The sequence below is a fragment of the Xenopus laevis genome, chromosome 8S (genome assembly GCF_017654675.1).
Source record: "Xenopus laevis strain J_2021 chromosome 8S, Xenopus_laevis_v10.1, whole genome shotgun sequence".
Lineage (NCBI taxonomy): Eukaryota > Metazoa > Chordata > Amphibia > Anura > Pipidae > Xenopus > Xenopus laevis.
In genome coordinates, this window is record NC_054386.1 from 78739163 (window position 1) to 78761756 (window position 22594).

Genomic DNA, 22594 nt, shown 5'->3' on the forward strand with positions numbered 1-22594 from the left:
CAGGGTAATTGGTATCTATGTTGGTATGATGAAGTGTTGAGCAAATTTTGATTTGATCAGACGGTAGAAATATGGAAAAGAATAAACCTATCATTACAAATTGTTCACTGACACCTTTATTGTACTCACCCTTTCAAGGAAGCAGAACCCAACTTTTTCTGGAGCTTCAATGCAATTTTCAAGACTCTGGAGAAATACTCTGTGTCAGTAACAAGAAAATACTCAAATTAAATTCTTTTTGCATTCAATTTTTTACCTCTACTGCATGTTTTTAATCTTGAGCACTACCTTATTTAAGAAAAAATATAACGCTAGGACCACTTTTCTCTTTCACTGTGTGATTGCTAGGAGAACTCTGTCGTATTTTCTGATATATTACTGGGGAAAATTTAATTGTGACATACTGTATATTGCTTGGTCCACAATATTTTATAGTTGGGGTCAGTGTATATTACAGGGCCCAATGTGACATGAATTGTTAGAGCCACACTTTTTTTAAAATGCTGGGGTCACTGTGATGTACTGTACTTTGCTGGGCCCACTGAATAATTATGAAACATACAAGGTGTCTTATGGCAAACAAATTATTCAAACTTCAAAGTAGGGATGTGTCTTAGTGAGTCAATCACAGGAATCCATTAATCCATCAAAACATTCTGGCCTTTCAAAACAGATAGGCAGACAGATATAGATATATTGATGATAGGCAGATAGAGATTGATTTGCCATCCTTTGCAATGCATTTTTATATATTTGCGATAGACATTGAATAAATACACATCCAGCCAACAAACTGTCTTAAACTCACACTTTTGCAATGTCTAATTATTTTTAAACTACATAATTTTCTAATACATAATGTCTACACAAATGCAAAAAGTAAAGACTTGAGCTTGTATGATGGATGGATTTGCCTTTACTGTGCCATGTTGGAAGCTTTAGAGTGGTTTTCTTACTTATTATGAAATTCATAGATCTCCGGCATGTTTCCAAACAGAATGTTCTTCATGTTTCTCAGTGATAGAGGCATAAAGTGCATCATAGTTGGGTTCTCCATTTCTGAACGATATCCCTGTAAAGTTAAACAAAAGATCACTTAACCTCCCTTGTTATATATCGCTTAGATATAAATGGGAGAGTACTGCATAGAAAGGGTTAAGTAAAACTGTCTAGAATGTGATAAAGCACACAGACATATGTTGTGGAAATGAAAAGTGTAAGAGCATAATATTTGCTGAAGAAAAAGGCAAAGATGTGGTCTTAATCTTTGTAGAAAACTTAGGATGGACTGCAAGTTGAAAACGTACAGTATCTGAATTTTTCAACATCATACACAGGGATGTGATCTATTATCTAAAATGTTAGGGACCTGTTGTTTTCTTTTAACATGCATGCTTATTATTTCTATAAGAGGGCAGCGCTCAAAGGGTTGCAAGACCTCCTAGATTGAACACTATGGGGAGAGCTCTTGTGCCCCTTTGTACACTTGCGCTTCAGTGGTCAAGAATGACCCATTATAGGATTTATCTGGTTTTACCATAATATTATCCTTTGACCCGCTTGTGAATACCCTTCTTGCATACAGAAGGAATAAGCATACATGATGGTCTTGGGAGGGTGATGGGAACTATAATGGAGATTTTTATGTAAAACTGAGTTTCTTGGTGTTTAAGAAAAAACAGTGCACTTAATAAAATACTATTTTCATTTTCCCCTCCTTTTTTAACATACATATTGATTGTTTCCATGCAAAACTTGCTTGAAATTCAAAGGTGAGTTTTGATAAATCTGCCCATAATATATACCCATAAAGTTTTATTGTTTGAAAAAGCACAGCTTTGTTACCTGATTTTCAGATTCTCACATCTCCACCATAACAGCTGCTTTAAGAATTTCCCTGCAAGAAGTGCAACTCCTATTGTTTTGAAGGATGATACTAAATAGTCCAAACAAATTCCTATCTGTATGGTTATACATCATTAATGTTCCCTGAGTTTCTGTCCTAAGAAAATTCTTTCTTTGGAGTACTTAGCATTTTCTTTATTTTATTTTTCATTGTTTATCCATTATTTTTTATTCTTCATTATTCCACACTTATTTTTCTACTTTTTCTTTTTTCTGTATTGCTACGTTACCCTATTCAGTTTGTGTTATAATTTTGTTTCACTTCACCATGTAAAAAAGCCCATGTTTGAATTGAACCACAATTGTGATTGGTCAATGTATTGGCCACAGCCTCTGTATAAGAAATGTACAGGGGCACGAAACCGTTAGGCCTTGTCCTTTGTCCTAATAAATTTTGTTTTATTTTTACTAATTCAACTTATGTAATTTTTGAAGATTCTCACATTTGAGCTTAGCATCCTATTGTTTTAAACCCTATGAATTAGGTAAGTGGTCTTTGACTCAGGCTTGTGATCCAGTCAAGTACTAGCTTCCTACCTCCCAACACAGCCATAAGAATCAAAAAGCCAATGCCTACATGTTCAGCATGAAACAGCAATAAACAGTGTGTTAGAAATGTGATCTGTCGACTGTTAATTATACATTCAATAATGGTGTGATTTTATATCCCTGAATTATTCTTTCTACTGGGTTAGTATGGAAAGAGAAGAAAACCTCAGATGCCACCTCCCATTTACACCAACTGTATAATGAATATCTCCTTTACCTACGATATGTATAGCTCCATAATGGTACCTTAATATTAATCTGCTAGTTCAGGCTAGGGAGCGGAAGTGATTCATTTACACACACAAATAAAAATCTTTTTTTCTAATTAAAGAATAAGCAGGGCGTATCTTGAGTTCATGCATTCCTTAGGCTTGAGTTAAATACTGGACAGCAGGCTGACAACTATTTTAATTACAAGACCAGACCATAAAGACACAATAGATGTTTAAAATCTTACCACCATCGATTGGGCGGGACCCTAGTAAAAGGCACAGAAATACTTTATACTACAAATATAGATGTTGTATAACTTTCAGTAACACTGAAGTGGCACTTACCAGCAATACAGTGTAAAGTTCTTCCACGTAAATCCTTTCTGTCTCTATTAACTCATGGATGACATGCCTAAAAAAGACAAAGAATGAAAAGACTTATACTAGTCTTCAAACCGAGAGTACAGTTATTGGGAAGTCACACATATGGTTTTCACCCAAATTTACCATTGTCAGCATCATAAAGTGAAGCATGACAATCCCCATTTTCCTGGGCTAGAAACTCAGTGCTTACCAGTAATTTCCTTTCATGGCTACCTCAGTACCCTGTCTGTTTTGCAGATCAAATAATAGATGCCATGGCTACATCAGCTGTTAAACAGTGTTTTTCATAAGCTTTCAAAAGCTATCCTACAGAAATGTGAAATAATATGTTGTAGGTTTTGTTAATAAAAATATATAGACACTAGGGGGCCCATTCACTAAGTTCGAGTGAAGGAATAGAGGAAAAATAGTTCGAATTTTGAATGTTTTTTTTGGCTACTTCGACCATCAAATTGGCTACTTCGACCTTCGACTACGACCGATTCGAACTAAAAATCGTTCGACTATTCGACCATTCGATAGTCGAAGTACTGTCTCTTTAAAAATTTCTTCGACCCCCTAGTTCGCCACCTAAAACCTACCGAGGCCAATGTTAGCCTATGGGGAAGGTCCCCATAGGCTTGCTAACAATTTTCTGATCGAAGGATAATCCTTCGATCGATGGATTAAAATCCTTAGATTTGAAGGATTTAATCGTTCGATCAAACGATTATTCCTTCGATCGTTCGCTCGAAAAATTATGCCTTCAATCGAACGAATTGCGCAAAATCCTTCGACTTCGATATTCGAAGTCGAAGGATTTGAATTCGCCAGTCGAATATCAAGGGTTAATTAACCCTAGATATTCGACCCATGATACATCTGCCCCTATGTCACTGGAAATCATATTTTAACAAATAAAATAAATACCCTTTGAGGATGTCCAAGCTGTCTTCACTCTCCGAAATAAATAATTGCACAGAATTGCGTTTTTCTTGATAATCATGCATTACTTCAATCTGAAAGAACAAAGAATATGATGGATATAATTCTAACAGCCATATGTGTAATGCCCAGACCTTAAAGAATTTCAGTCATTACCTAAGGTTTGTGTATGGAATTTACATATTTCCTTTTCAATATTTCTTAAATATTATAATTTACATTTAATTTAAAGGGGACCTGTCATCCAGACACAAAAAGTTGAATAATAAAAGCAATTTTAATATAAAACATTAAACCCACATGTTTTTTTTTTAATTAAAACATACCTGTTACTAATTTTAAGGTCTCATATATGCCTGCCCCATCTCTATGTCTTAGAATCAGAGGTGGGGCAGGCTATTACTTTGGCTTTCCATTCTGCACTTCAAGATGTCACTGCTCTCCTCACATTCCCCTTCCCGCCTCACCCTCTAATTGTGTAGCCAACACAAGTGCATGGGCATTAGGCTACTATTCTGGCACATACACAAAGGGGCACATTTACTAAGCTCGAGTGAAGGATTCGAAGTAAAAAATAACTTTGAATTTCAAAGTATTTTTTTGGGTACTTCGACCATCGAATAAGCTACTACGACCTTCGAATATGACTTCGATTCGAACGATTCAAGCTAAAAATCGTTTGACTATTCGACCATTTCGATAGTCGGAGTACTGTCTCTTTAAAAAAAACTTTGCCACTTTAAACCTATCGAGCTACTATGTTAGCCTATGGGGACCTTCCCCATAAGGTTTCTAAGCTTTTTTTGATCGAAGGATTAAACTCCTTCTAATTGGTCAATTCAAAGGATTTAATCTTTAGATTGAAAGATTTTTCCTTCAATCGTTCGATTGAAGTATTTGCGGTAAATCCTTCGACTTCGATATTCGAAGTCGAAGGATTTTACTTCGAGGGTCGAATATCAAGGGTTAATTAACCCTCAATATTCGACCCTTAGTAAATGTGCCCCAAAATGTTGGGATGATACAAAGCTTGTTCACAAAATGGTGGCTGTCTACTTTTTGTGATTGTGAATTCCAAGGGGTATATTTATCAAAAAGTGAAGTTAGAGATCGCCACAGTCCTCTATAGTGAAATTTCGCAACTCTCCAATAATTTCTATGGGACTTTTAAAAGAGTATCGATCAATGGATGAAAGTGAAAGTTTATCCTTATGATAAATACGCCTTTCAAAATCCCATAGAAATGAATAGAGAGTGGCGGAATTTCACTCTAGTGGACTGTGGCGATCTATAACTTCACTTTTTGATAAATATACTGACTGACTGATGTCGACAAGATGAAAATAATTTACATAGTGTAAGTAAAGTTTATGTTGCTTGGCAAACACAATACAAAATCATTTGGAATTGCTTTTTATGGTGATAGGTCCCCTTAAATCTAAATAATAGAGTTTAAAGACAGAGGAACCTGAAACTTGAACGGTAACATTATTTACCCCAGTACAGGGCTACTTTGTCTGTTCATGAAGTTGATCCGATGCTATAGCCCCTAAATTTAATTGAAAGTTTATTATAGTATTACCCATCCTATGAACTTTTAAGTAGCTTGAAATTATAGCTATTGGTATAAATATTAATTATAGATATGATTATAATTTGTGATTTGCGATAGGTCCAACAACATGCCTCAAGCTCACTGGGCCTTAAAGTTGCCCTATAAATCAACTGAAACAATGGAACCTTTGGAAAGACTATCCCGGCACACACAAACCACATCAGTCTTATTTATATGTCACTTTTATTTGCTCTTCTCACAACCTGCCAGACATAGCTCAACCAGCATACATTAAAGTTATATCAAACAATTGACCCATTAGTTTGGTATATATACCATATAGATTCCATATATACAAACATGAGTCTAGGGGTTATGTAATAAAAGGCACTAAGTTTGCCCTGGGGCAGTAACTCATAGCAACCAATCAGCAGGTAGCATTTACTAGTCACCTGTTTAAATGCAAGAATCTTATTGGTTGCTGTGGGTGACTGCTCCTGGGCAAACTTAGTGCCTAATATTACATATGGGGGTTAGTTATTATGTTACCTTACGTGTTGTTTGTATTTTTCTCGTGGTCCTTTTTCCAGGCAGAGTGATGTCAAAAGAAAACTTGAGAGTTGGATTGAAATCCATACCTTTGTTACAAAATCAATATAAAGTGGAGAATAAGCAGCAGTTTTTTTTTAAAATAAATAGGATTATAAATAAGACATACCCTAGTTCTGAGCAAATGAGTTCATGTTTTGTCATATAGATAGTATAAGTAAGTCTGAGGGTATATCTACATGAATATGGTGAGCTGTTTTGTAGAAATCAATGCAGCATGTAACAGTTCAGGAATAGAGTATGACAGCTCCCACGCATACCTTTTATTTAATATTACATTGGAGAGATATGAATGCAAAGTTCTACTTACACAGACAAAATTACTGTTGCTATAACTAAAGGACAAGGAAAGATGAATTCAATATGTAAGGCAACCCCAGTGAATTTGATTTAAAAATGTTGTACCCAGATTACGTATAGGGAAAAATGTGTCACTGGGAGGAATAACTAGAGAAGCAGATAAGGGTTTTGTGACAAAAAGGGAAAGGTTATTTGACTGGTCGAGAATGCACACCTTCAATCCACAAGGTCCTATTGAGGATAAATTACAATGTACAAAAAGCAGATAGAAGGTGGATTACGAAACCAGTATATTAAAAATGTACAATTTATTACTTACATATATAATCTCTAAAACACTGGCCAGCCAGGAATTCCTGGAGGGCACAGCTGGGTTTGAACTCTCAGCAGCTTCAAGCCTGTCACAAATTCACCTCTCTACAGATGTCCTTTTCACGAGGATCCAAGATGGCGCACAGTCTGTTTTCGGAAGTTGCGTTCCGCTGTTGAGTGCACGCACTAAACAGACTGTGCGCCATCTTGGATCCTCGTGAAAAGGACATCTACAGAGAGGTGAATTCGTGACAGGCTTGAGGCTGCTGAGAGTTCAAACCCAGCTGTGCCCTCCAGAAATTTCAGACCTTGGTGAAACTATTCCAATCTATTTTGGGGGGCTTTTTACAGCTGGCAAGGAGGAGGGAGTGGGGGGACGACACAATACATCCCCTGGAAAATGTTGCTCTCTACATTTAGCCATTCATCGATCTGCCTGCTTATACACTCAGTAAAGCACTCTGCATACCTCATTGCTTCACCATATTGGGGAAAAAAAATCTTGGTCACAACCCCCATTGAAATAACTAATCCTTCTTGTTGAACTACAACTCACAACTTATTTGCTACAAGCATACACCGCAACCAAGGAACAGTTACTTGATTTTTCTCTACATGAAAAGTAATTATCCACCTGGATTGAATCTATAATTGTTTTTATGTATGTTTATTCTTAAATTATTCATTGTGTTTCCTGGCCGGCCAGTGTTTTAGAGATTATATATATAAGTAATAAATTCTACATTTTTAGTATACTGGCTTTGTAATCCACCTTCTATCTGCTTTTTGAATAAGTAGAGAAGCCCCATGCCACCATATTTATTCCCAGGCATCTCTACCACAGACATAAACTCAGGCATGTACAGTAGAGTAAAATATGACAGTTTCATTCTGCCGTGCATGTGCGAGTTTAAGCAGAAAATTTATGAACATTCGATTCTGACATTTTACTGCAATTCACGTTCTCTGAAGCCAAAATCATGAATTTGAGTTCCCAAAATTCAGATTTCAGAGGTTTATAAAGAACAAAAACTTGAATATAGAAATTCAGCATCAAAAAGTTCTACAAGTTAATGTAGGAGTCATGGGAGATGTATTAGCAAATTCAATTAACTTGATGATACATTGAATGTGATTTTACTGCATTCGAGTTTTCCGTACTTAGAGGCCGGATTTTAGTGGTTTAAGAGGGTTTTGGAACCACGACTAAACTCACAAATTCTAAGACCATCTGAATGTAAAGATCTGAATATAAAAATTAAGAACAAAAAAAAAAGCATCGAACCATATGCAAAAAAATACAACTACCTCAAAAATCTCTAGAAATTTTAGATTTTCGGACAACTTCTAGATAAAAACAAATTTAGAAAATCTTTAAAATTCCTAATCGATTTAAAGCCGTCCAATCAGATCAGCGCAACTCCCATTGACTTCCAGAGCACATCAACAACTTATACTTGGCAAAGTTTGGCATTAAAGGCTAAAGTTTTTATACGTAATAAATCTCAGATTTTTAGAGCTTTTTAGAAATATAGGAAAACCACAAATTTTTCGTAAGTCATGGCAAAAATTACAATTCTGTTGTTAGTAAATGGGCCCCTTACTTAACCTTTCTTTTAAGCACAAGAACATCATATAATTCAGCTAGAAACATAAATTATACTCATTTAGGCCATCAATTATACTCATGTGCAGACAAAATTAAAACTAGTATACACAAGGAACAACTGATACAAGGAACAATATAATCGCATATAATGTCAAGGGGTATTACCATGTTTAGGCGAGAAAAGGGGTGATTTTAATCTGGGAGGCATCTCAGGACGAGGAGCGACCAGCTGGACCGGCCTTACTTGCTTATCGGCTAACTTCTTCAGACAACTTTGCCTGTTGTCAAATAGAACTCGAACATTTTCTATCTTGTTATGAACACTTTGAATCTTAGTCTGTAAATTTTAAAACAAAATGTGAAGGTCAAGTATGCACTGATCTTAATTAACAACTCACCTATAAATTGCATTTACGTCAAGCTAAATATTCTTGTATTCTTCCAACACCCTACTTAGACTATAAGCCCTATAAGATATTTCCTATAATCCTTTAATTATCTAGGTATGGGATCCCCTTATCCAGAAACCTGTTACCAGAAAACTCTAAATTACGGAAAGGCCATCCCATATTAAAAAAATAATTCTTATTTTTAAAAAGAATAGCTTTTTTCTGTAATAAAAACAGTACCATGTACTTGATGATAACTATGTGACATGAATCCATATCAGTGGCAAAACAATTCTATTCCTCAAATACTATTCCCCCGCTGGGCCAGACCCCTCTCCCAAACAGTTTTTCAAAAAAAAAAGAAATTTTTTTCGGCGCATCGCAGCACCATTTGCGCATGCGCGCCGTATGCACGCCTAGTGATCTTTGTGCATGCGCGATGCGCCGCCTGGGCAAGCTAACAGTAGGTAGCGGGGGCCCTACACAGCAGTCCCGGTGGGCCCCGGGCCCCTCAGTTCGACCCTGTATCTGTTCTGGACTTTCATATATAAAAGAAAGTAAATAATCAAAGGTCTTTCACTTGGAACACTGCATCAGCAGGGTGATACCATAGATGAACTGTACAATTTGGGAGTTTTGTCTGAACCTGCTATTGGTAGATGCTTGTAATGTGTTCTGAACAATCAGCGCTGGATCCAAAGCTTGTACCCCAGGTCTATGTGCTCTGAAATGGAGTTATTTGCAGACAGCCAAATGCAACATGGAAAGTGCAAAAAAATGGCTTTTCTTGTAGTTTGCATGCTGCCTTTGGCTTCACATATGAGGCCTTATATCTCTTGAAGCTATTTCAGAAGGCAAGGAAAAATAGGTGGAAAAGTTACAGATTCTGTCCCACAATATCAAATGCAGTGTTTAAAGTGGTTGACACTGTCTCATTGTCTTTGCATGTTGTGGGAATTCACTCAAATGGCAGAAGTTGTGATACCTTTATTCAAATTAAGAGAAAGTGACCTCTAGTGAAACTAAAGCAAGTATGCCCTTACTCTTTGATAGAACCTAGGCAACTACTAGTGTAATTCAGTCCATTGAATTCAAATAGTTCCCACCATAATGTGCGTTTTAAATGAAGGTATACTGTACCTTTAGTTCATTAGTTAAAATACTCTCATATTCATACTCCAAGGCCTGAGGATCATAAGTGACATAGAGACTGGCATTTTCAAGAAATTGTTCAAGATCCAGAAGAGCCTTCTGTGCACCCTCCTTTGACTGGCACTTATCCATTTGCTGGTTAGCTAAGAAATATGCACCTTTATCACAGCATTCAATGACCTGCACAACAGAAAGAGCAAAACTCAAGATCTCTTCCATCACTTAACACTATCTACAAACGAAGTGGGGTACAGTATGAATGAAATCAAATGAGTTGATGGATTCTTTGCTAAATATAACTTTATTCAAGTCAAGTGGTATCTGCAAATGGGTCCGAAACCACTAATGGAGGAATGTAATAAAATGTGTTTGTGGACGAAATATGCCCTTCCTGAGAAAGGTCAGTGAACATAAAAGCTATGTCTGCACTAAGAGCAATCTAGCTTGGGTTATGTAGTGCATCCACATTCCACATGATCTGATATATACAGTATCTATATATATATATATACAAATACTTACAAACACTTTTATTGCTTTTGATGCTTCAGCAAGTTACATAGCACATAATACAGAAATGGCACCTGTTATCCAGAATGCTCGGGATCTGGGGCTTTCCAGATAATGGATCTTTCCGTAATTTCGGTCTTCATGCCTTAAGGCTACTAGAAATTCATTTAAACTTTAAATAAACCCAATAGGCTGGTTTTGTTTCCAATAAGGATTAATTGTATCTTAGTTTGGATCAAGTACAAGTTACTGTTTTATTATTACAGAGAAAAAGGAAATCATTTTTTAAAAAATTTGGATTATATGGATAAAATGGAGTCTATGCTCCGTAATTCGGAGCTTTCTGGATATCGGGTTTCCGGATAAGGGATCCTATACCTGTAATTATAATATATACCATGGGGCTTACAATAGATCAAATATTTTCAATAGTTTTAAAGATATTTGTCAACTAAAGTTCTATTAAAATCAATATATGTCTGACGGTTTACATTCTCTACACTCCTGGCTTTGACTCCTACAATGTTCAGCTAATTAAAGTTGATTAAAAGACCGTGAGGAGAACTGACTCATGTTATATTGTTTTAAAAGCCAGTTTTGCAAACAAATGTGCAAATAAGTTTAACCACCATTGGAAATATTTCATTATAAATATTGGAAGGTTGATTAGAATCACATATTCTTTAATCCTGCAATAAAAATATTTTTTTGGGTGGAGGGCCCCCAAAAATCCTTTTTTTTTTTTTTTTTTTTAAAGAAAAATGCTTTATGAATGTGGATTAAAATAATATTATTTGACACTTTCTTGAAGACAAGAACCCAGAATCCATGTCATCTGACACTTAAAGGGATACTGTCATGAAAAAAACATTTTTTTCAAAATGAATCAGTTAATAGTGCTACTCCAGTAGAATTCTGCACTGAAATCCATGTCTCAAAAGAGCAAACAGATTTTTTTATATTCAATTTTGAAATCTGACATGGGGCTAGACATATTGTCAATTTCCCAGCTGTCCCAAGTCATGTGACTTGTGCTCTGATAAACTTCAATCACTCTTTACTGCTGTACTGCAAGTTGTAGTGGTATCACCCCCTCCCCTTCCCCTCCCCCAGCAGCCAAACAAAAGAACAATGGGAAGGTAACCAGATAGCAGCTCCCTAACACAAGATAACAGCTGCCTGGTAGATCTAAGAACAGCACTCAATAGTAAAAACCCATGTCTCACTGAGACACATTCAGTAACATTGAGAAGGAAAAACAGCAGCCTGCCAGAAAGCATTTCTCTCCTAAAGTGCAGGCACAAGTCACATGACCAGGGGCAGCTGAGAAATTGACAAAATGTCTAGCCCCATGTCAGATTTCAAAACTGAATATAAAAAAATCTGTTTGTTCTTTTGAGAAATGGATTTCAGTGCAGAATTCTGCTGGAGTAGCACTATTAACTGATGCGTTTTGAAAAAAACATGTTTTCCGATGACAGGATCCCTTTAAGTGACAGCAGCAAATATTCATAGATTCTAGATAGATTCTAAGTTGGCAACTACAAGTTTATATGGTTTAAAGGGAAAGGGATTACATGCTTCACTTTTGTACATTTTTGAAAAAATAAAAGCATCCTCACTTTCATACCAAATATGTACTGCAGTAATGGTAACACAATTAGAAATCAACATAACTCCCATCACCATAATATAAGATCTAATGGGAATGGATGTAGTCAGAGAAGCCACTGTTCTGAACATCACACTAAATATGAATATATGACAAGATAATAATCTACAGGCCCGACCTGCTGTAATCTCGTGTGGAGTTCAAGTGTAGTAGAGAGCTGAGCATGTTTCCGTTTGATCTCTTCCGACAAAATGTCTGACATGTGCCGTAGCTCATTGCACTGCTGGCATATTAAATTAAGAGCATAATGATGATTCGCAGTGAGCTGGTGTCCATGTAAAATTACCATCTGTGATCTTCTTATTAACTCCTGTCAGATAAACACAAGAGCTCATGTATTTCATTGAATACAAATTCATTCCTGACATGTTCAGGCAAGTGGAGAAAGGAGGAACAGTAAGACCTAAAGCCTACGGCACAGGCAGTATTTCTACCACTAATGTGCTCCTAGGGAGAAATGTGTTGGTTCAAATTACTCCTCCAGCCACTTCCCATTTAAGTAAAAGCCAAATGCACTGTAAGGGGCCGATTCACTAACTTCGAGTGAAGGATTCGAATTAAAAAAACTTCGAATTTCGAAGTATTATTTGGGCTACTTCGAGCATCGAATGGGCTACTTCGACCTTCGACTACGACTTCGAATCGAAGGATTCGAACTAAAAATCGTTCGACTATTCGACCATTCGATAGTCAAACTACTGTCTCTTTAAAAAAAACTTCGACCCCCTACTTCGGCAGCTAAAAGCTACCAAAGTCAATGTTAGCCTATGGGGAAGGTCCCCATAGGCTTTCCTAAGTTTTTTTGATCGAAGGATATTCCTTCGATCGTTGGATTAAAATCCTTCGAATCGTTCGATTAGAAGGATTTAATCGTTCAATCGAAGGAATAATCCTTCGATCGTACGATCGCAGTATTTGCGCTAAATCCTTCGACTTCGATATTCGAAGTCGAAGGATTTTAATTCCTAATCGAATATCGAGGGTTAGTTAACCCTCGATATTCGACCCTTAGTGAATCAGCCCCTAAGTGATTCACTCATGTGTTCACTGTCTGATTTAGTCACTATGGGAGTTATTTACTAAACTCCGGATGCCAAAAACCCCAAAAATTCATGTTTTTTTAGTAGGGATGCAACGAATCCACTATTTGGGATTCGGCCGAATTCCCGAATCCTTGGTGAAAGATTTGGCAGGAAACCGAACCAAATCCAAATCCAAATTTGCAATTAGAGGCAGGAAAGCAAAAAGTGGAAAAAATTCTTCTTTTGTGACGAAAAGTCACATGATTTCCCTACCCACCCCTAATTTACATATGCAAATTAGGATTTGGATTTGGTTCAGCCAGGCACAAGGATTTGGCAGAATCTGAATCCTGCTGAAAACTGAACCAAATTCTGGATTTGGTGCATCCCTATCTCTTAGTCTAAAATCTGAATTTTTTGTGAAAATTCTTTTTTTTGGGATTTATTAAACCCCGAGGATGGAAAAAGTCAGAATCCGAAAATCCGGCATCTCAGACCTGCCAAAGCTGCATATAAGTCAATGGGAGAAGTGTCAATGATTTTTTGATCTGCGCTTTGTTTTGTGCAATAAATCAAAGATTTCTGGGTATCTGAGTTTTCAGGTGGAAAATCTGAAAAATTCGACTGATTCATATTTTTTCAGTTTTTTTTCCAGCAAACAAAATTTTCAAAAAAGTGTATTAATAAATAAGGCGAAACACCCGCGCTGATTTGGTCATGTTTTTTTTTCAGAAAATATTGAGATAAATTCGGATTTTGATAAATGGACCTCCCCGTGTCGCAGTATTTCTTATTCAAATGCATAAGAGCAAGCGTGTCCTGACTGACTAATTATATCGCACAGAGGGCAGCACAAATTTAAGCACAAATTTAAAAACCCTGTGTATATCAGACATACATCTGCCATAACGCTAGCGTTGAGAGTACAAAATCACTCACCTGTGACCTTTCCTCAAGGTTACTTAAATCCATTAGTCTTTGCCGTACTTCAGGGGCATTATCTCCTGTATCTGCGATACTTTCTTGTTGGTACCTCAGATACTCAGTGGTATTCTTCAACTTTAGATATACAGATGACAAAATAAAATGAGGCAAAATTAAATGAGTATTCACTTCTCACAAGTTGCCTTATAGAGTGAAAATGTGTGATTTTAAACACAGGATCAACAAGGGGAATAGATGGTGCGGAAGAATGAAAACTAATATATATATATATATATATATATATATATATAGTGGATAATGTACCCCCTACTGTAATTTATAAAGATATTATGTCACCAAGGAGTTATGTAACCATATAAAAGCACGAGGCTGAAGGCCGAGTGATTTTATTCAGGTCACATTACTCCGAAGTGACTTCTAATATCTTTATAAATTTCAGTAGGGGGTACATTATGCATTATAATCTACATTTTGTGTGAAATGTTGGGAGGGGGGTCGGCGTCCAATTCTGGTCACCGGTGTCCAAATCCGGTGCGCCGGCGTCCAATTCGGGCTCGTTGGCATTCAATTTGAACGCGACAGTGTCAAATTCGGACGTGATGCGTCAAATTCGGCAGCCAGGGACCCCTGTTATAAACGGCGCGTTCAGACGTTAGATCGCACCGTTTATAAGGATATAATTTACAGTCTGGTCCCATAGGGAAATGACCAGACTGTAGATTATATATATATAATATAGCAGAAGGACCCCAACTCCATATGTAGTGAATCAAACGTGTTTATTTAACGATGCATATCCAACTTTCACATTGGGGCCTTTCTCAAGTCCGGAACTAGGGATGTAGCGAACTGTTCGCCGGCGAACTTGTTCGCGCGAACTTCGACCGTTCGCGTCCGCCGAATGTTCGCGAACGTCGCGCGACGTTCGCATTTTGAGTTCGCGTTCGATTCGAATACAAATCGTTCGACCATTCGACCATTCGAATTCCTTCGACCGCTAAAAATCGAACGATTTCCATTCGTTCGAACGATTGTAAGCATTCGATCGAATGAAAAGCATTCGATCGAATGCTTCGATCGTTCGATTCGAATGAAAATCGTTCGATCGAACGATTAAAATCCTTCGATCGTTCGAATCGAACGATTTTAGCGGGTGTTCGAAGTTCGCGAACTGTTCGCGAACGTTCGCATTTTTTGCCGGTGTTTGAACACCAAATCGGCAGTTCGCTACATTCCTATCCGGAACGTTGGCTATGCATTGTTAAATAAACGCATTTGATTCACTACATTTGGGGGGTTATTTATCAAGGTCCGAATTTATCTCAATATTGGCTGCTCGGGTTTTTAACGCTTATTTATTATTACATTTTCCATTTTACCTTTGCGGGAAAAGCTCAGATTATCATGATTTTTTCGTGAATTTCCCCAAAAACTCAGTATTTTTTGGAGTTTTCACCTGAAAGCTCCGAAAACATCGCCCGAAACCCCTGACACAACCAAAAATCCATGGGACTGTTCCCATTGACTTTTATGCAACCTCGACAGGTTTGAGATGCCGTGTTTTTATATTCCGGCTTTTTAGTCCTCGGGGTTTAATAAATTCCGAAAAATTCGTGCATTTTTTTAAGCCTATTATAACACAAAAAAATCACAAATTTTTCGGATTTCGGGGAATTTCGGGTATTCAGAGCTTAGTAAATAACCCTCATGGAGTGTGGCTATATTGTATGATACATTTTGACCCTGCACCCAGCAATCATCTTGTGATCTGGTTACAGTGCGAATACTGAACATAAAGTATATATATATTTATTATTTATTTATTTATAGATATACACAGTATATATAAAAATACATATCATCCTATTTTCGTTTATTTGCAGTACCACGCAAATCTAACTTATTGGCCTTTTTCTGAAAGCCTTAAAAGCTTATATATTATAAGTAACATTACCTCTTCAAAATGTTGCTCAAACTTCAAAAGTTCTAAATATTGCTCCGTTTTAAGCTGGTGCTTCTCCCAAAACCCATCAAACGCTGTCTCCATTTCATGCAACTGTGCAAGCAACCTAAAAGTATATACGACTATTATTATTTAAATTTTGTCAAATGTAAGTCATCATATTATGCCGGGTATGACATGGAGCACCACAATTATGTTATTCATGGTTTTACCTTTACACTTATTATGGTAACACAAGTAACAAGTCATTATTGGGGCACAGTGCATAAAACTGAATGAAGTGTATACATTGTAGCTCTGATGATCACCCTATTGCAGGATGAAAAAACATAATGTAATTGTTACATTCTACAATAAATGTTCCAAGAGCATTGTCTGCTGCTATTTTTCTGTGTATAATCCCCAGTGATTGCCTTTCCCCATATGAATACATGTCCTTTCTTTTAATTGTGATTAAGCACTTTATTCTCAAATATTATCATAGAATACCCTAGCTGATGCTCATCCCTTGGGCTTTTACAGTTAATGTAATTACTGATCATATCCCAGTTCTGCTCTTATTGGAGATGATGAGTGCAGCACTGTGTTATTTATCATGTATTTATCATGACGACAGGGAATTGGTTTCACACATAACAACACATTTGAACTGAGGAGAACACAAACAGTGAACAAATCTCTACGTCCTCAGTATTAGTAGCAGTAAGAATTGTGCAACTTCTCTTCTAGAATTTGTGATTTGACCAATGTCAAATTATAGCTCCATTTCAACTATAATTGATGAAATGGAGCTATGAAATAAATAAGAATCTTTTTCAAAAAATCTAATTAAAGTGTGTTATTGGCCAACATAATATAATTATTTTATTAAGTGTATAGTAGTTAGCATCTTGCCAACTGTAATATCGGTTATATTGTAAAACAAGCATTGGGCTTAGGAATGATGCACAGCCTGTGTCACCTTGTGTAGCTCTATCGGCATCTCATTATATTAAGTATATCTTATTGGCCTACAAAATGTATGGTATAAACCATTATATGGATAAGTAACATGATTTCAAGGTGCTTTGAGAAATTTCCATATGAAGGATGTTATATTAGCCAATGGAAGAAGCTAAGCATTTATAATTCAATCACATGGATAACCACAGATTACTTTCCCTTAATACTTTCTTGGTTAATTAAAGAGAAAGCAATTATTTAGCCTCAATTGCATTTAATAAAATGTGCTGGCTTTGCTATGTTACTTATTTTTCCATATAACTGCAACATTCTATTTTATTCTAATACACGTTTCATTATTTCATGTGGCTGTCGAGTATTCACTAGTACAGGCCATTGTGTGAAGATTGCGCAGACTCCTGCTCCCCCTTACATAAACCATTAACAGTATGAAGTGTTCCGCTGTTACTGCTATGTACAGCCATCATGATGAATGAGACCAACACACACACTTCAAACATATTAACAATCTTATTATGAGGGAAAAAACTATTCACAACGGACACTGATCTGGTTATTCTTTGATGACGAGACCCTTCCTAGTTAGATTCCTCAAAAACATTCCTTAAAGGACCTGTCACAAAAATCTGTATAATAAAAATCCTTTTCAAATTAAATATTAAATTCAATCTCTATTTTTTATTAAAGAATTCATAGTTGTTTTAAGTTTGTTTAAAAATCTCAGCTGTCAATCAAATATTGTCTGCCCCTCCTCTATGCCTTAGGCATAGAGGCGGGCAGACAATTACTTTCACTTTCCATTCAGCACTTCCTAGATGTCACTGCTCTCAGCACATTCCCCCGTTCTCTTAACCATTTAATTGTGTAACCCATGCATGGGGATGGACATCAGGTCCCCCATTCTGGTGCAAAACAAGAATCTGAGATGACGCAAGGCTTGTCTTAATAACAGTGTCCACAAAATGGCTCCTGCCTGCTTGCTATAAATATGAGTTCCCAGACTGAATGAAACAAGATTCAAATCATTTATATAGTTTAATTAAAGTTAATTTGCTTGACTTATGTGATAAAATAGAATTTTGAATAATTTAAATCATTTTTCTGGGAGACAGGTCCCCTTTAAATTATACATACTTATATACACTTTATATCACATTAGTAGATACATTTAAACCTATACTAGTAGAATTAACCTCTTCCCTACTAATTAAACATGTCTATATATTCCTATTTACAGCCTCCCGAAAGTGGAAATAGGAGCTCATTACAAACCTTTTTACGGTCTCCCAGTCCCCATTTCTTTCACAGTGTTGCCCTTCTTCCACTAATGTTGGGGTTGGCCCATTCAAGCTGCTTAGTAGCAAACTGCCTTCTCTCATCACTGACATAATTCCCTCCTGTAACAAGCACACAACAAAAAAAATAAAATGTTCTTTTACTATTTATTTCCTAGTACTTAAAGGGATACTGTCATGGGAAAACATTTTTTTTCAAAATGAATCAGTTAATAGTGCTGCTCCAGCAGAATTCTGCACTGAAATCCATTTCTCAAAAGAGCAAACAGATTTTTTTATATTCAATTTTGAAATCTGACATGGGGCTGGACATATTGTCAATTTCCCAGCTGCCCCAAGTCATGTGACTTGTGCTCTGATAAACTTCAATCACTCTTTACTGCTGTACTGCAAGTTGGAGTGATATCACCCCCCCTCCCTTTTCCCCCCCAGCAGCCAAACAAAAGAACAATGGGAAGGTAACCAGATAACAGCTCCCTAACACAAGATAACAGCTGCCTGGTAGATCTAAGAACAACACTCAATAGTAAAAACCCATGTCTCACTGAGACACATTCAGTTACATTGAGAAGGAAAAACAGCAGCCTGCCAGAAAGCATTTCTCTCCTAAAGTGCAGGCACAAGTCACATGACCAGGGGCAGCTGGGAAATTGACAAAATGTCTAGCCCCATGTCAGATTTTAAAATTGATTTTAAAAAAATCTGATTGCTCTTTTGAGAAATGGATTGCAATGGAGAATTCTGCTGGAGCAGCACTATTAACTGATTCATTTTGAAAAAACATGTTTTCCGATGACAGTATCCCTTTAGATAGCCTGGTACTTACATAGCGCAATTATACATCATTTACTATAATAATAAACTCAGTGGGGATGATTTAGGTGTGAATGTGCAGTCGTCCATAGCAAGCAAGCAGATTTTGCTATTATTTTCTTACTGGTAGAAAATGTGAAGTATTTCTGTCCAATTTCCTTTACTTAGCGATCATCAGAATGTGATTCTTGATTGCTCTTTGAGTAGTGAGATCTAGTATTGATCCACATTATTGTTTTAGTCAGCTGACTATAAATTATCATATAATGACCATCAAATCAACCATCTGTGGACATAATACTGACCATTAAATAAATGAAAAAAAAGACAGGGATTATGAACCTTTGTTCATTACTGACATTTGAGATTAGACAGGTATGCACCAAATCACTGCAGTTGTTGATGAAAACAGAAACCTGTTTTAATGATGAAAACCTATTACCTTACATAGCTAAACTGAAACATTCCACAAGATATAAGGATTCCTTGTTGCCTGTACCCCATCTCACCAGGACTGGATTTACATAGCAGGCGCCCCTAGGCCCGCTGTCGTTTGTCGCCCCTGTTCCCTCCCTTTTATTTGCTCAAATTTTCATCCTTCATCTTCATTCATTGTTTTCACCAGAGCAATGGGGATTGGTGCACAGGAAATTAAAAAAAAACTATTGTATCTCGTGCGCATCCCCAATGTTTCTGAACCAATGTGTGGTTGGGCAGCATGCCGCCCCTAAAATCCTGCCGCCCTAGGCCCGGGCCTAGGTGGCCTTTCCACAAATCCGGGCCTGCAGCTCACATCTCTTGGTTGTTTTATTTTTAGTGTATGCTATTTGCAGGGGTGTAACTACCGGGGGAGCAGGGGGTGCAACTGGGCCAGGGTCCGCACCCCCGCAGGGCCCCCCCGGCAGATTGCGCGCGCTGCAGCCGGCTGGAGTCAGCTGCAGCCGCAGAGAAATATCACACGGACTTCATACCTCCCAACTGTCCCTTTTTCGGAGGGACAGTCCCTCTTTTGACAGCTCAACCCGCAGTCCCTCATTTGTACTGGAAAGTCCCTCTTTTCTCTGCACTGAACAGCCAGAAAAAGAAACAAAGTTTCTCACTTAATTGGCTTTTAGCAGAGAGCCCAAAACAGCTAACAGGTGCAAATAAGATACTTTGTAACAATTTTGAGACACAAAAACACAGTTTATATAAGGAGAAATATTTTCAAACTTTCATTACCTGCCAAATTTTGTAAAACGAACATGGTAATTAGGGGGTGTGGCCACAGAAAGGGGTGTGGTCAAAAAATTGCTGCGCTACGTGCGGAAAAAATTTTTTTTGTCCCTCTTTTTACTTCCAAAATGTTGGAAGATATGGGACTTGGGTGGGGGCGGGCCCGTCCCCACCTAGTTCCGTTACTATTTGCTATTTGCCAAAACCGTATAGACTATACAAAAAGTAAAAGGTAAGTGTTGCTATAATCTGTCTTCATAAAATCCATTTAGACATACCTTCAGATGGAAGTATTTTTCATTGCGAATAGCAAGGATATGTTCAATGGAATACACGTCCCTGGGTAACTCAATTTCAGCCAGTTCTGTCCCAAAGGACTGTAGCCTCTGTGCAATCTCCTTTACAGTCAATGCAAAACCCTCTATTGCCTGGGAACACATGAAACAGGAGTAATCTCTTAAATAAACCATATTTAGGCATTTTCAACCTGGTCACACCCCCATCATGATTTATACTGAATAAAAACTGTAGATACCAATAGACACCTATATTTTAACAGCTGCACAATCACATCCATACCTGCCTCAAGATTCCTGTTTATCACTACTTAAAAACTGCACACATACAGGCAGAGAATGTTAATTTGGCCAATTCTGAGATAAATTGGCTAATGTTTTCCCCATGTGAAAAGGCATAATTTGTACAAAAATACAAAGGGATTAGGAAGTATAAGATGCTAAAATGATACATTTCATTCCATTAAACGTAGGAAACGTACTGTTCTGAAGACAACCCAGTCACTGTGCCTGTAATCCAGTGAACCTCCAAACTCAGGAGTCAGCTGCTTTTCATCAATGTAATGTAACAAATCTGATGCAGAGCTCAGCATAACAACCTAAAAAACAATCATTATTATATGAAAGTTCCAAATGTACGGAAAAAACACAGGATGGATAAATCCCAATGAAACTGCAATTAAAGCACAGAATAATAACCATGGTGGAAGAACAAAGCCTAAGTAATGGGGATGTGGCGCATACTAACATTAATACTGATTCCTTTTCCAGTCCTACATATTTTTAATTTAACTATGCCTTGTATAATTTGCAAGAGCTCTTTTTAACATTAAAGTGCTCCAAATTCTAAAAAAAGGAGCTTTATTTAGTAGCCAAAGCAGAGAACACACCAAGATGCACCATAGCAGCTTGGAGTAAGTTATTTATACTTTACTATTTCTGTAGCAATTCCCTTGGGAGCAAATACAGACAAAACAAGACAAATGATCATCTAAAGATATTTTCAACATCATTTGAAGAAAAAAAAATACAATACATAGAATTGAGTACAAAAACATCAACTGCATGAATTCTAATGAATGATTACCGGTAGTTTCAATATAAATTCTTCCTGGCTGAAACGAAATCCTATATCAGTAAACGTGCGCTGAATAAAACCCGTTGGCCGTAGAACCAAAACCAAGTGCAAATTCCCTGGAAATGAGTGCTGAAATATAAACAATATGAATAGTTAAGTAATGGTTGAGCAAACTCAGTCATATTAGGTCTCTAGTGAACATTTTAACACATGACATTGTGCTGAATAGAGGAGCATATTATTTTATTAATGATACCCCAAAATATAGCAAAAAGAACCTCATGTTACCGAAATGTTTTTCTTTTTATGAGTATTTGTTTTGCTTACAATGCTGGTGAAGATTTAGAAATGTCTGTAACACTTTCTGCCAAGTCAAATAAGCATGACACTTTAAATGACCCTTGATAATATGCTGGTCTGGTTTTAGACATTGGCCGGATAACACAACACCTTGGCATTTGATTTAACATAAGTTTGGATGAACACCTTGTTACTTTGATAATGTGAACTTAGGACTCTATAACATTCCATTTATATGGATGGGTGCACATACACATACATTTTTCCGTAAAACAACATGTAGAGCCCAACCTCGACTACCATTTCATCCTCCCACATGGCTATGAAGGATCGCCTAAACCACACAGATTTATGTGTAGGTGTAAACATATTTAATATGAGGTTATGTTATACTGTACATTGCAGCCCATCTAATCTATAATTTAAGCAAACAGTAAAAATAGGACTTGTATCATGTTATTCACACAAGTATGGGTCAGCGCCCAAGACATGTTTCCTTCTCATGGGCAACATATCTTGCATTGGACCTGGGAAGTGCTAATTCTATCGATAATAGAATAGCCAAAGCTGCTTGGCTATATTCAGCTATATGAGCTAATACAACTTGGTAGTCATAAACAGA

The 22594-nt window shown here is 36.9% G+C and overlaps 1 protein-coding gene across 3 annotated transcripts in view; it reads right to left on the minus strand.

The window, feature by feature from the left end:
- Positions 1–22594, minus strand: part of mcf2.S (MCF.2 cell line derived transforming sequence S homeolog) — a 78565-nt gene that overhangs the window by 22858 nt on the left and 33113 nt on the right. For all 3 annotated transcript variants that reach the window (XR_005963897.1, XM_041575151.1, XM_041575152.1), the window contains 14 exons: positions 21682–21801; positions 21077–21193; positions 20577–20726; positions 18248–18372; positions 16004–16118; positions 14044–14163; positions 12201–12392; positions 9889–10080; positions 8525–8696; positions 6079–6167; positions 3960–4048; positions 3012–3078; positions 957–1072; positions 130–199 (listed from right to left, as the gene is read on the minus strand). Coding sequence is in view for 2 of the 3 variants with exons in the window: in XM_041575151.1 (XP_041431085.1) it covers positions 130–199; positions 957–1072; positions 3012–3078; positions 3960–4048; positions 6079–6167; positions 8525–8696; positions 9889–10080; positions 12201–12392; positions 14044–14163; positions 16004–16118; positions 18248–18372; positions 20577–20726; positions 21077–21193; positions 21682–21801 (1734 nt within the window). In the remaining variant the exon portion in view is untranslated. The remainder of the gene's footprint in view (positions 1–129; positions 200–956; positions 1073–3011; positions 3079–3959; positions 4049–6078; positions 6168–8524; positions 8697–9888; positions 10081–12200; positions 12393–14043; positions 14164–16003; positions 16119–18247; positions 18373–20576; positions 20727–21076; positions 21194–21681; positions 21802–22594) is intronic.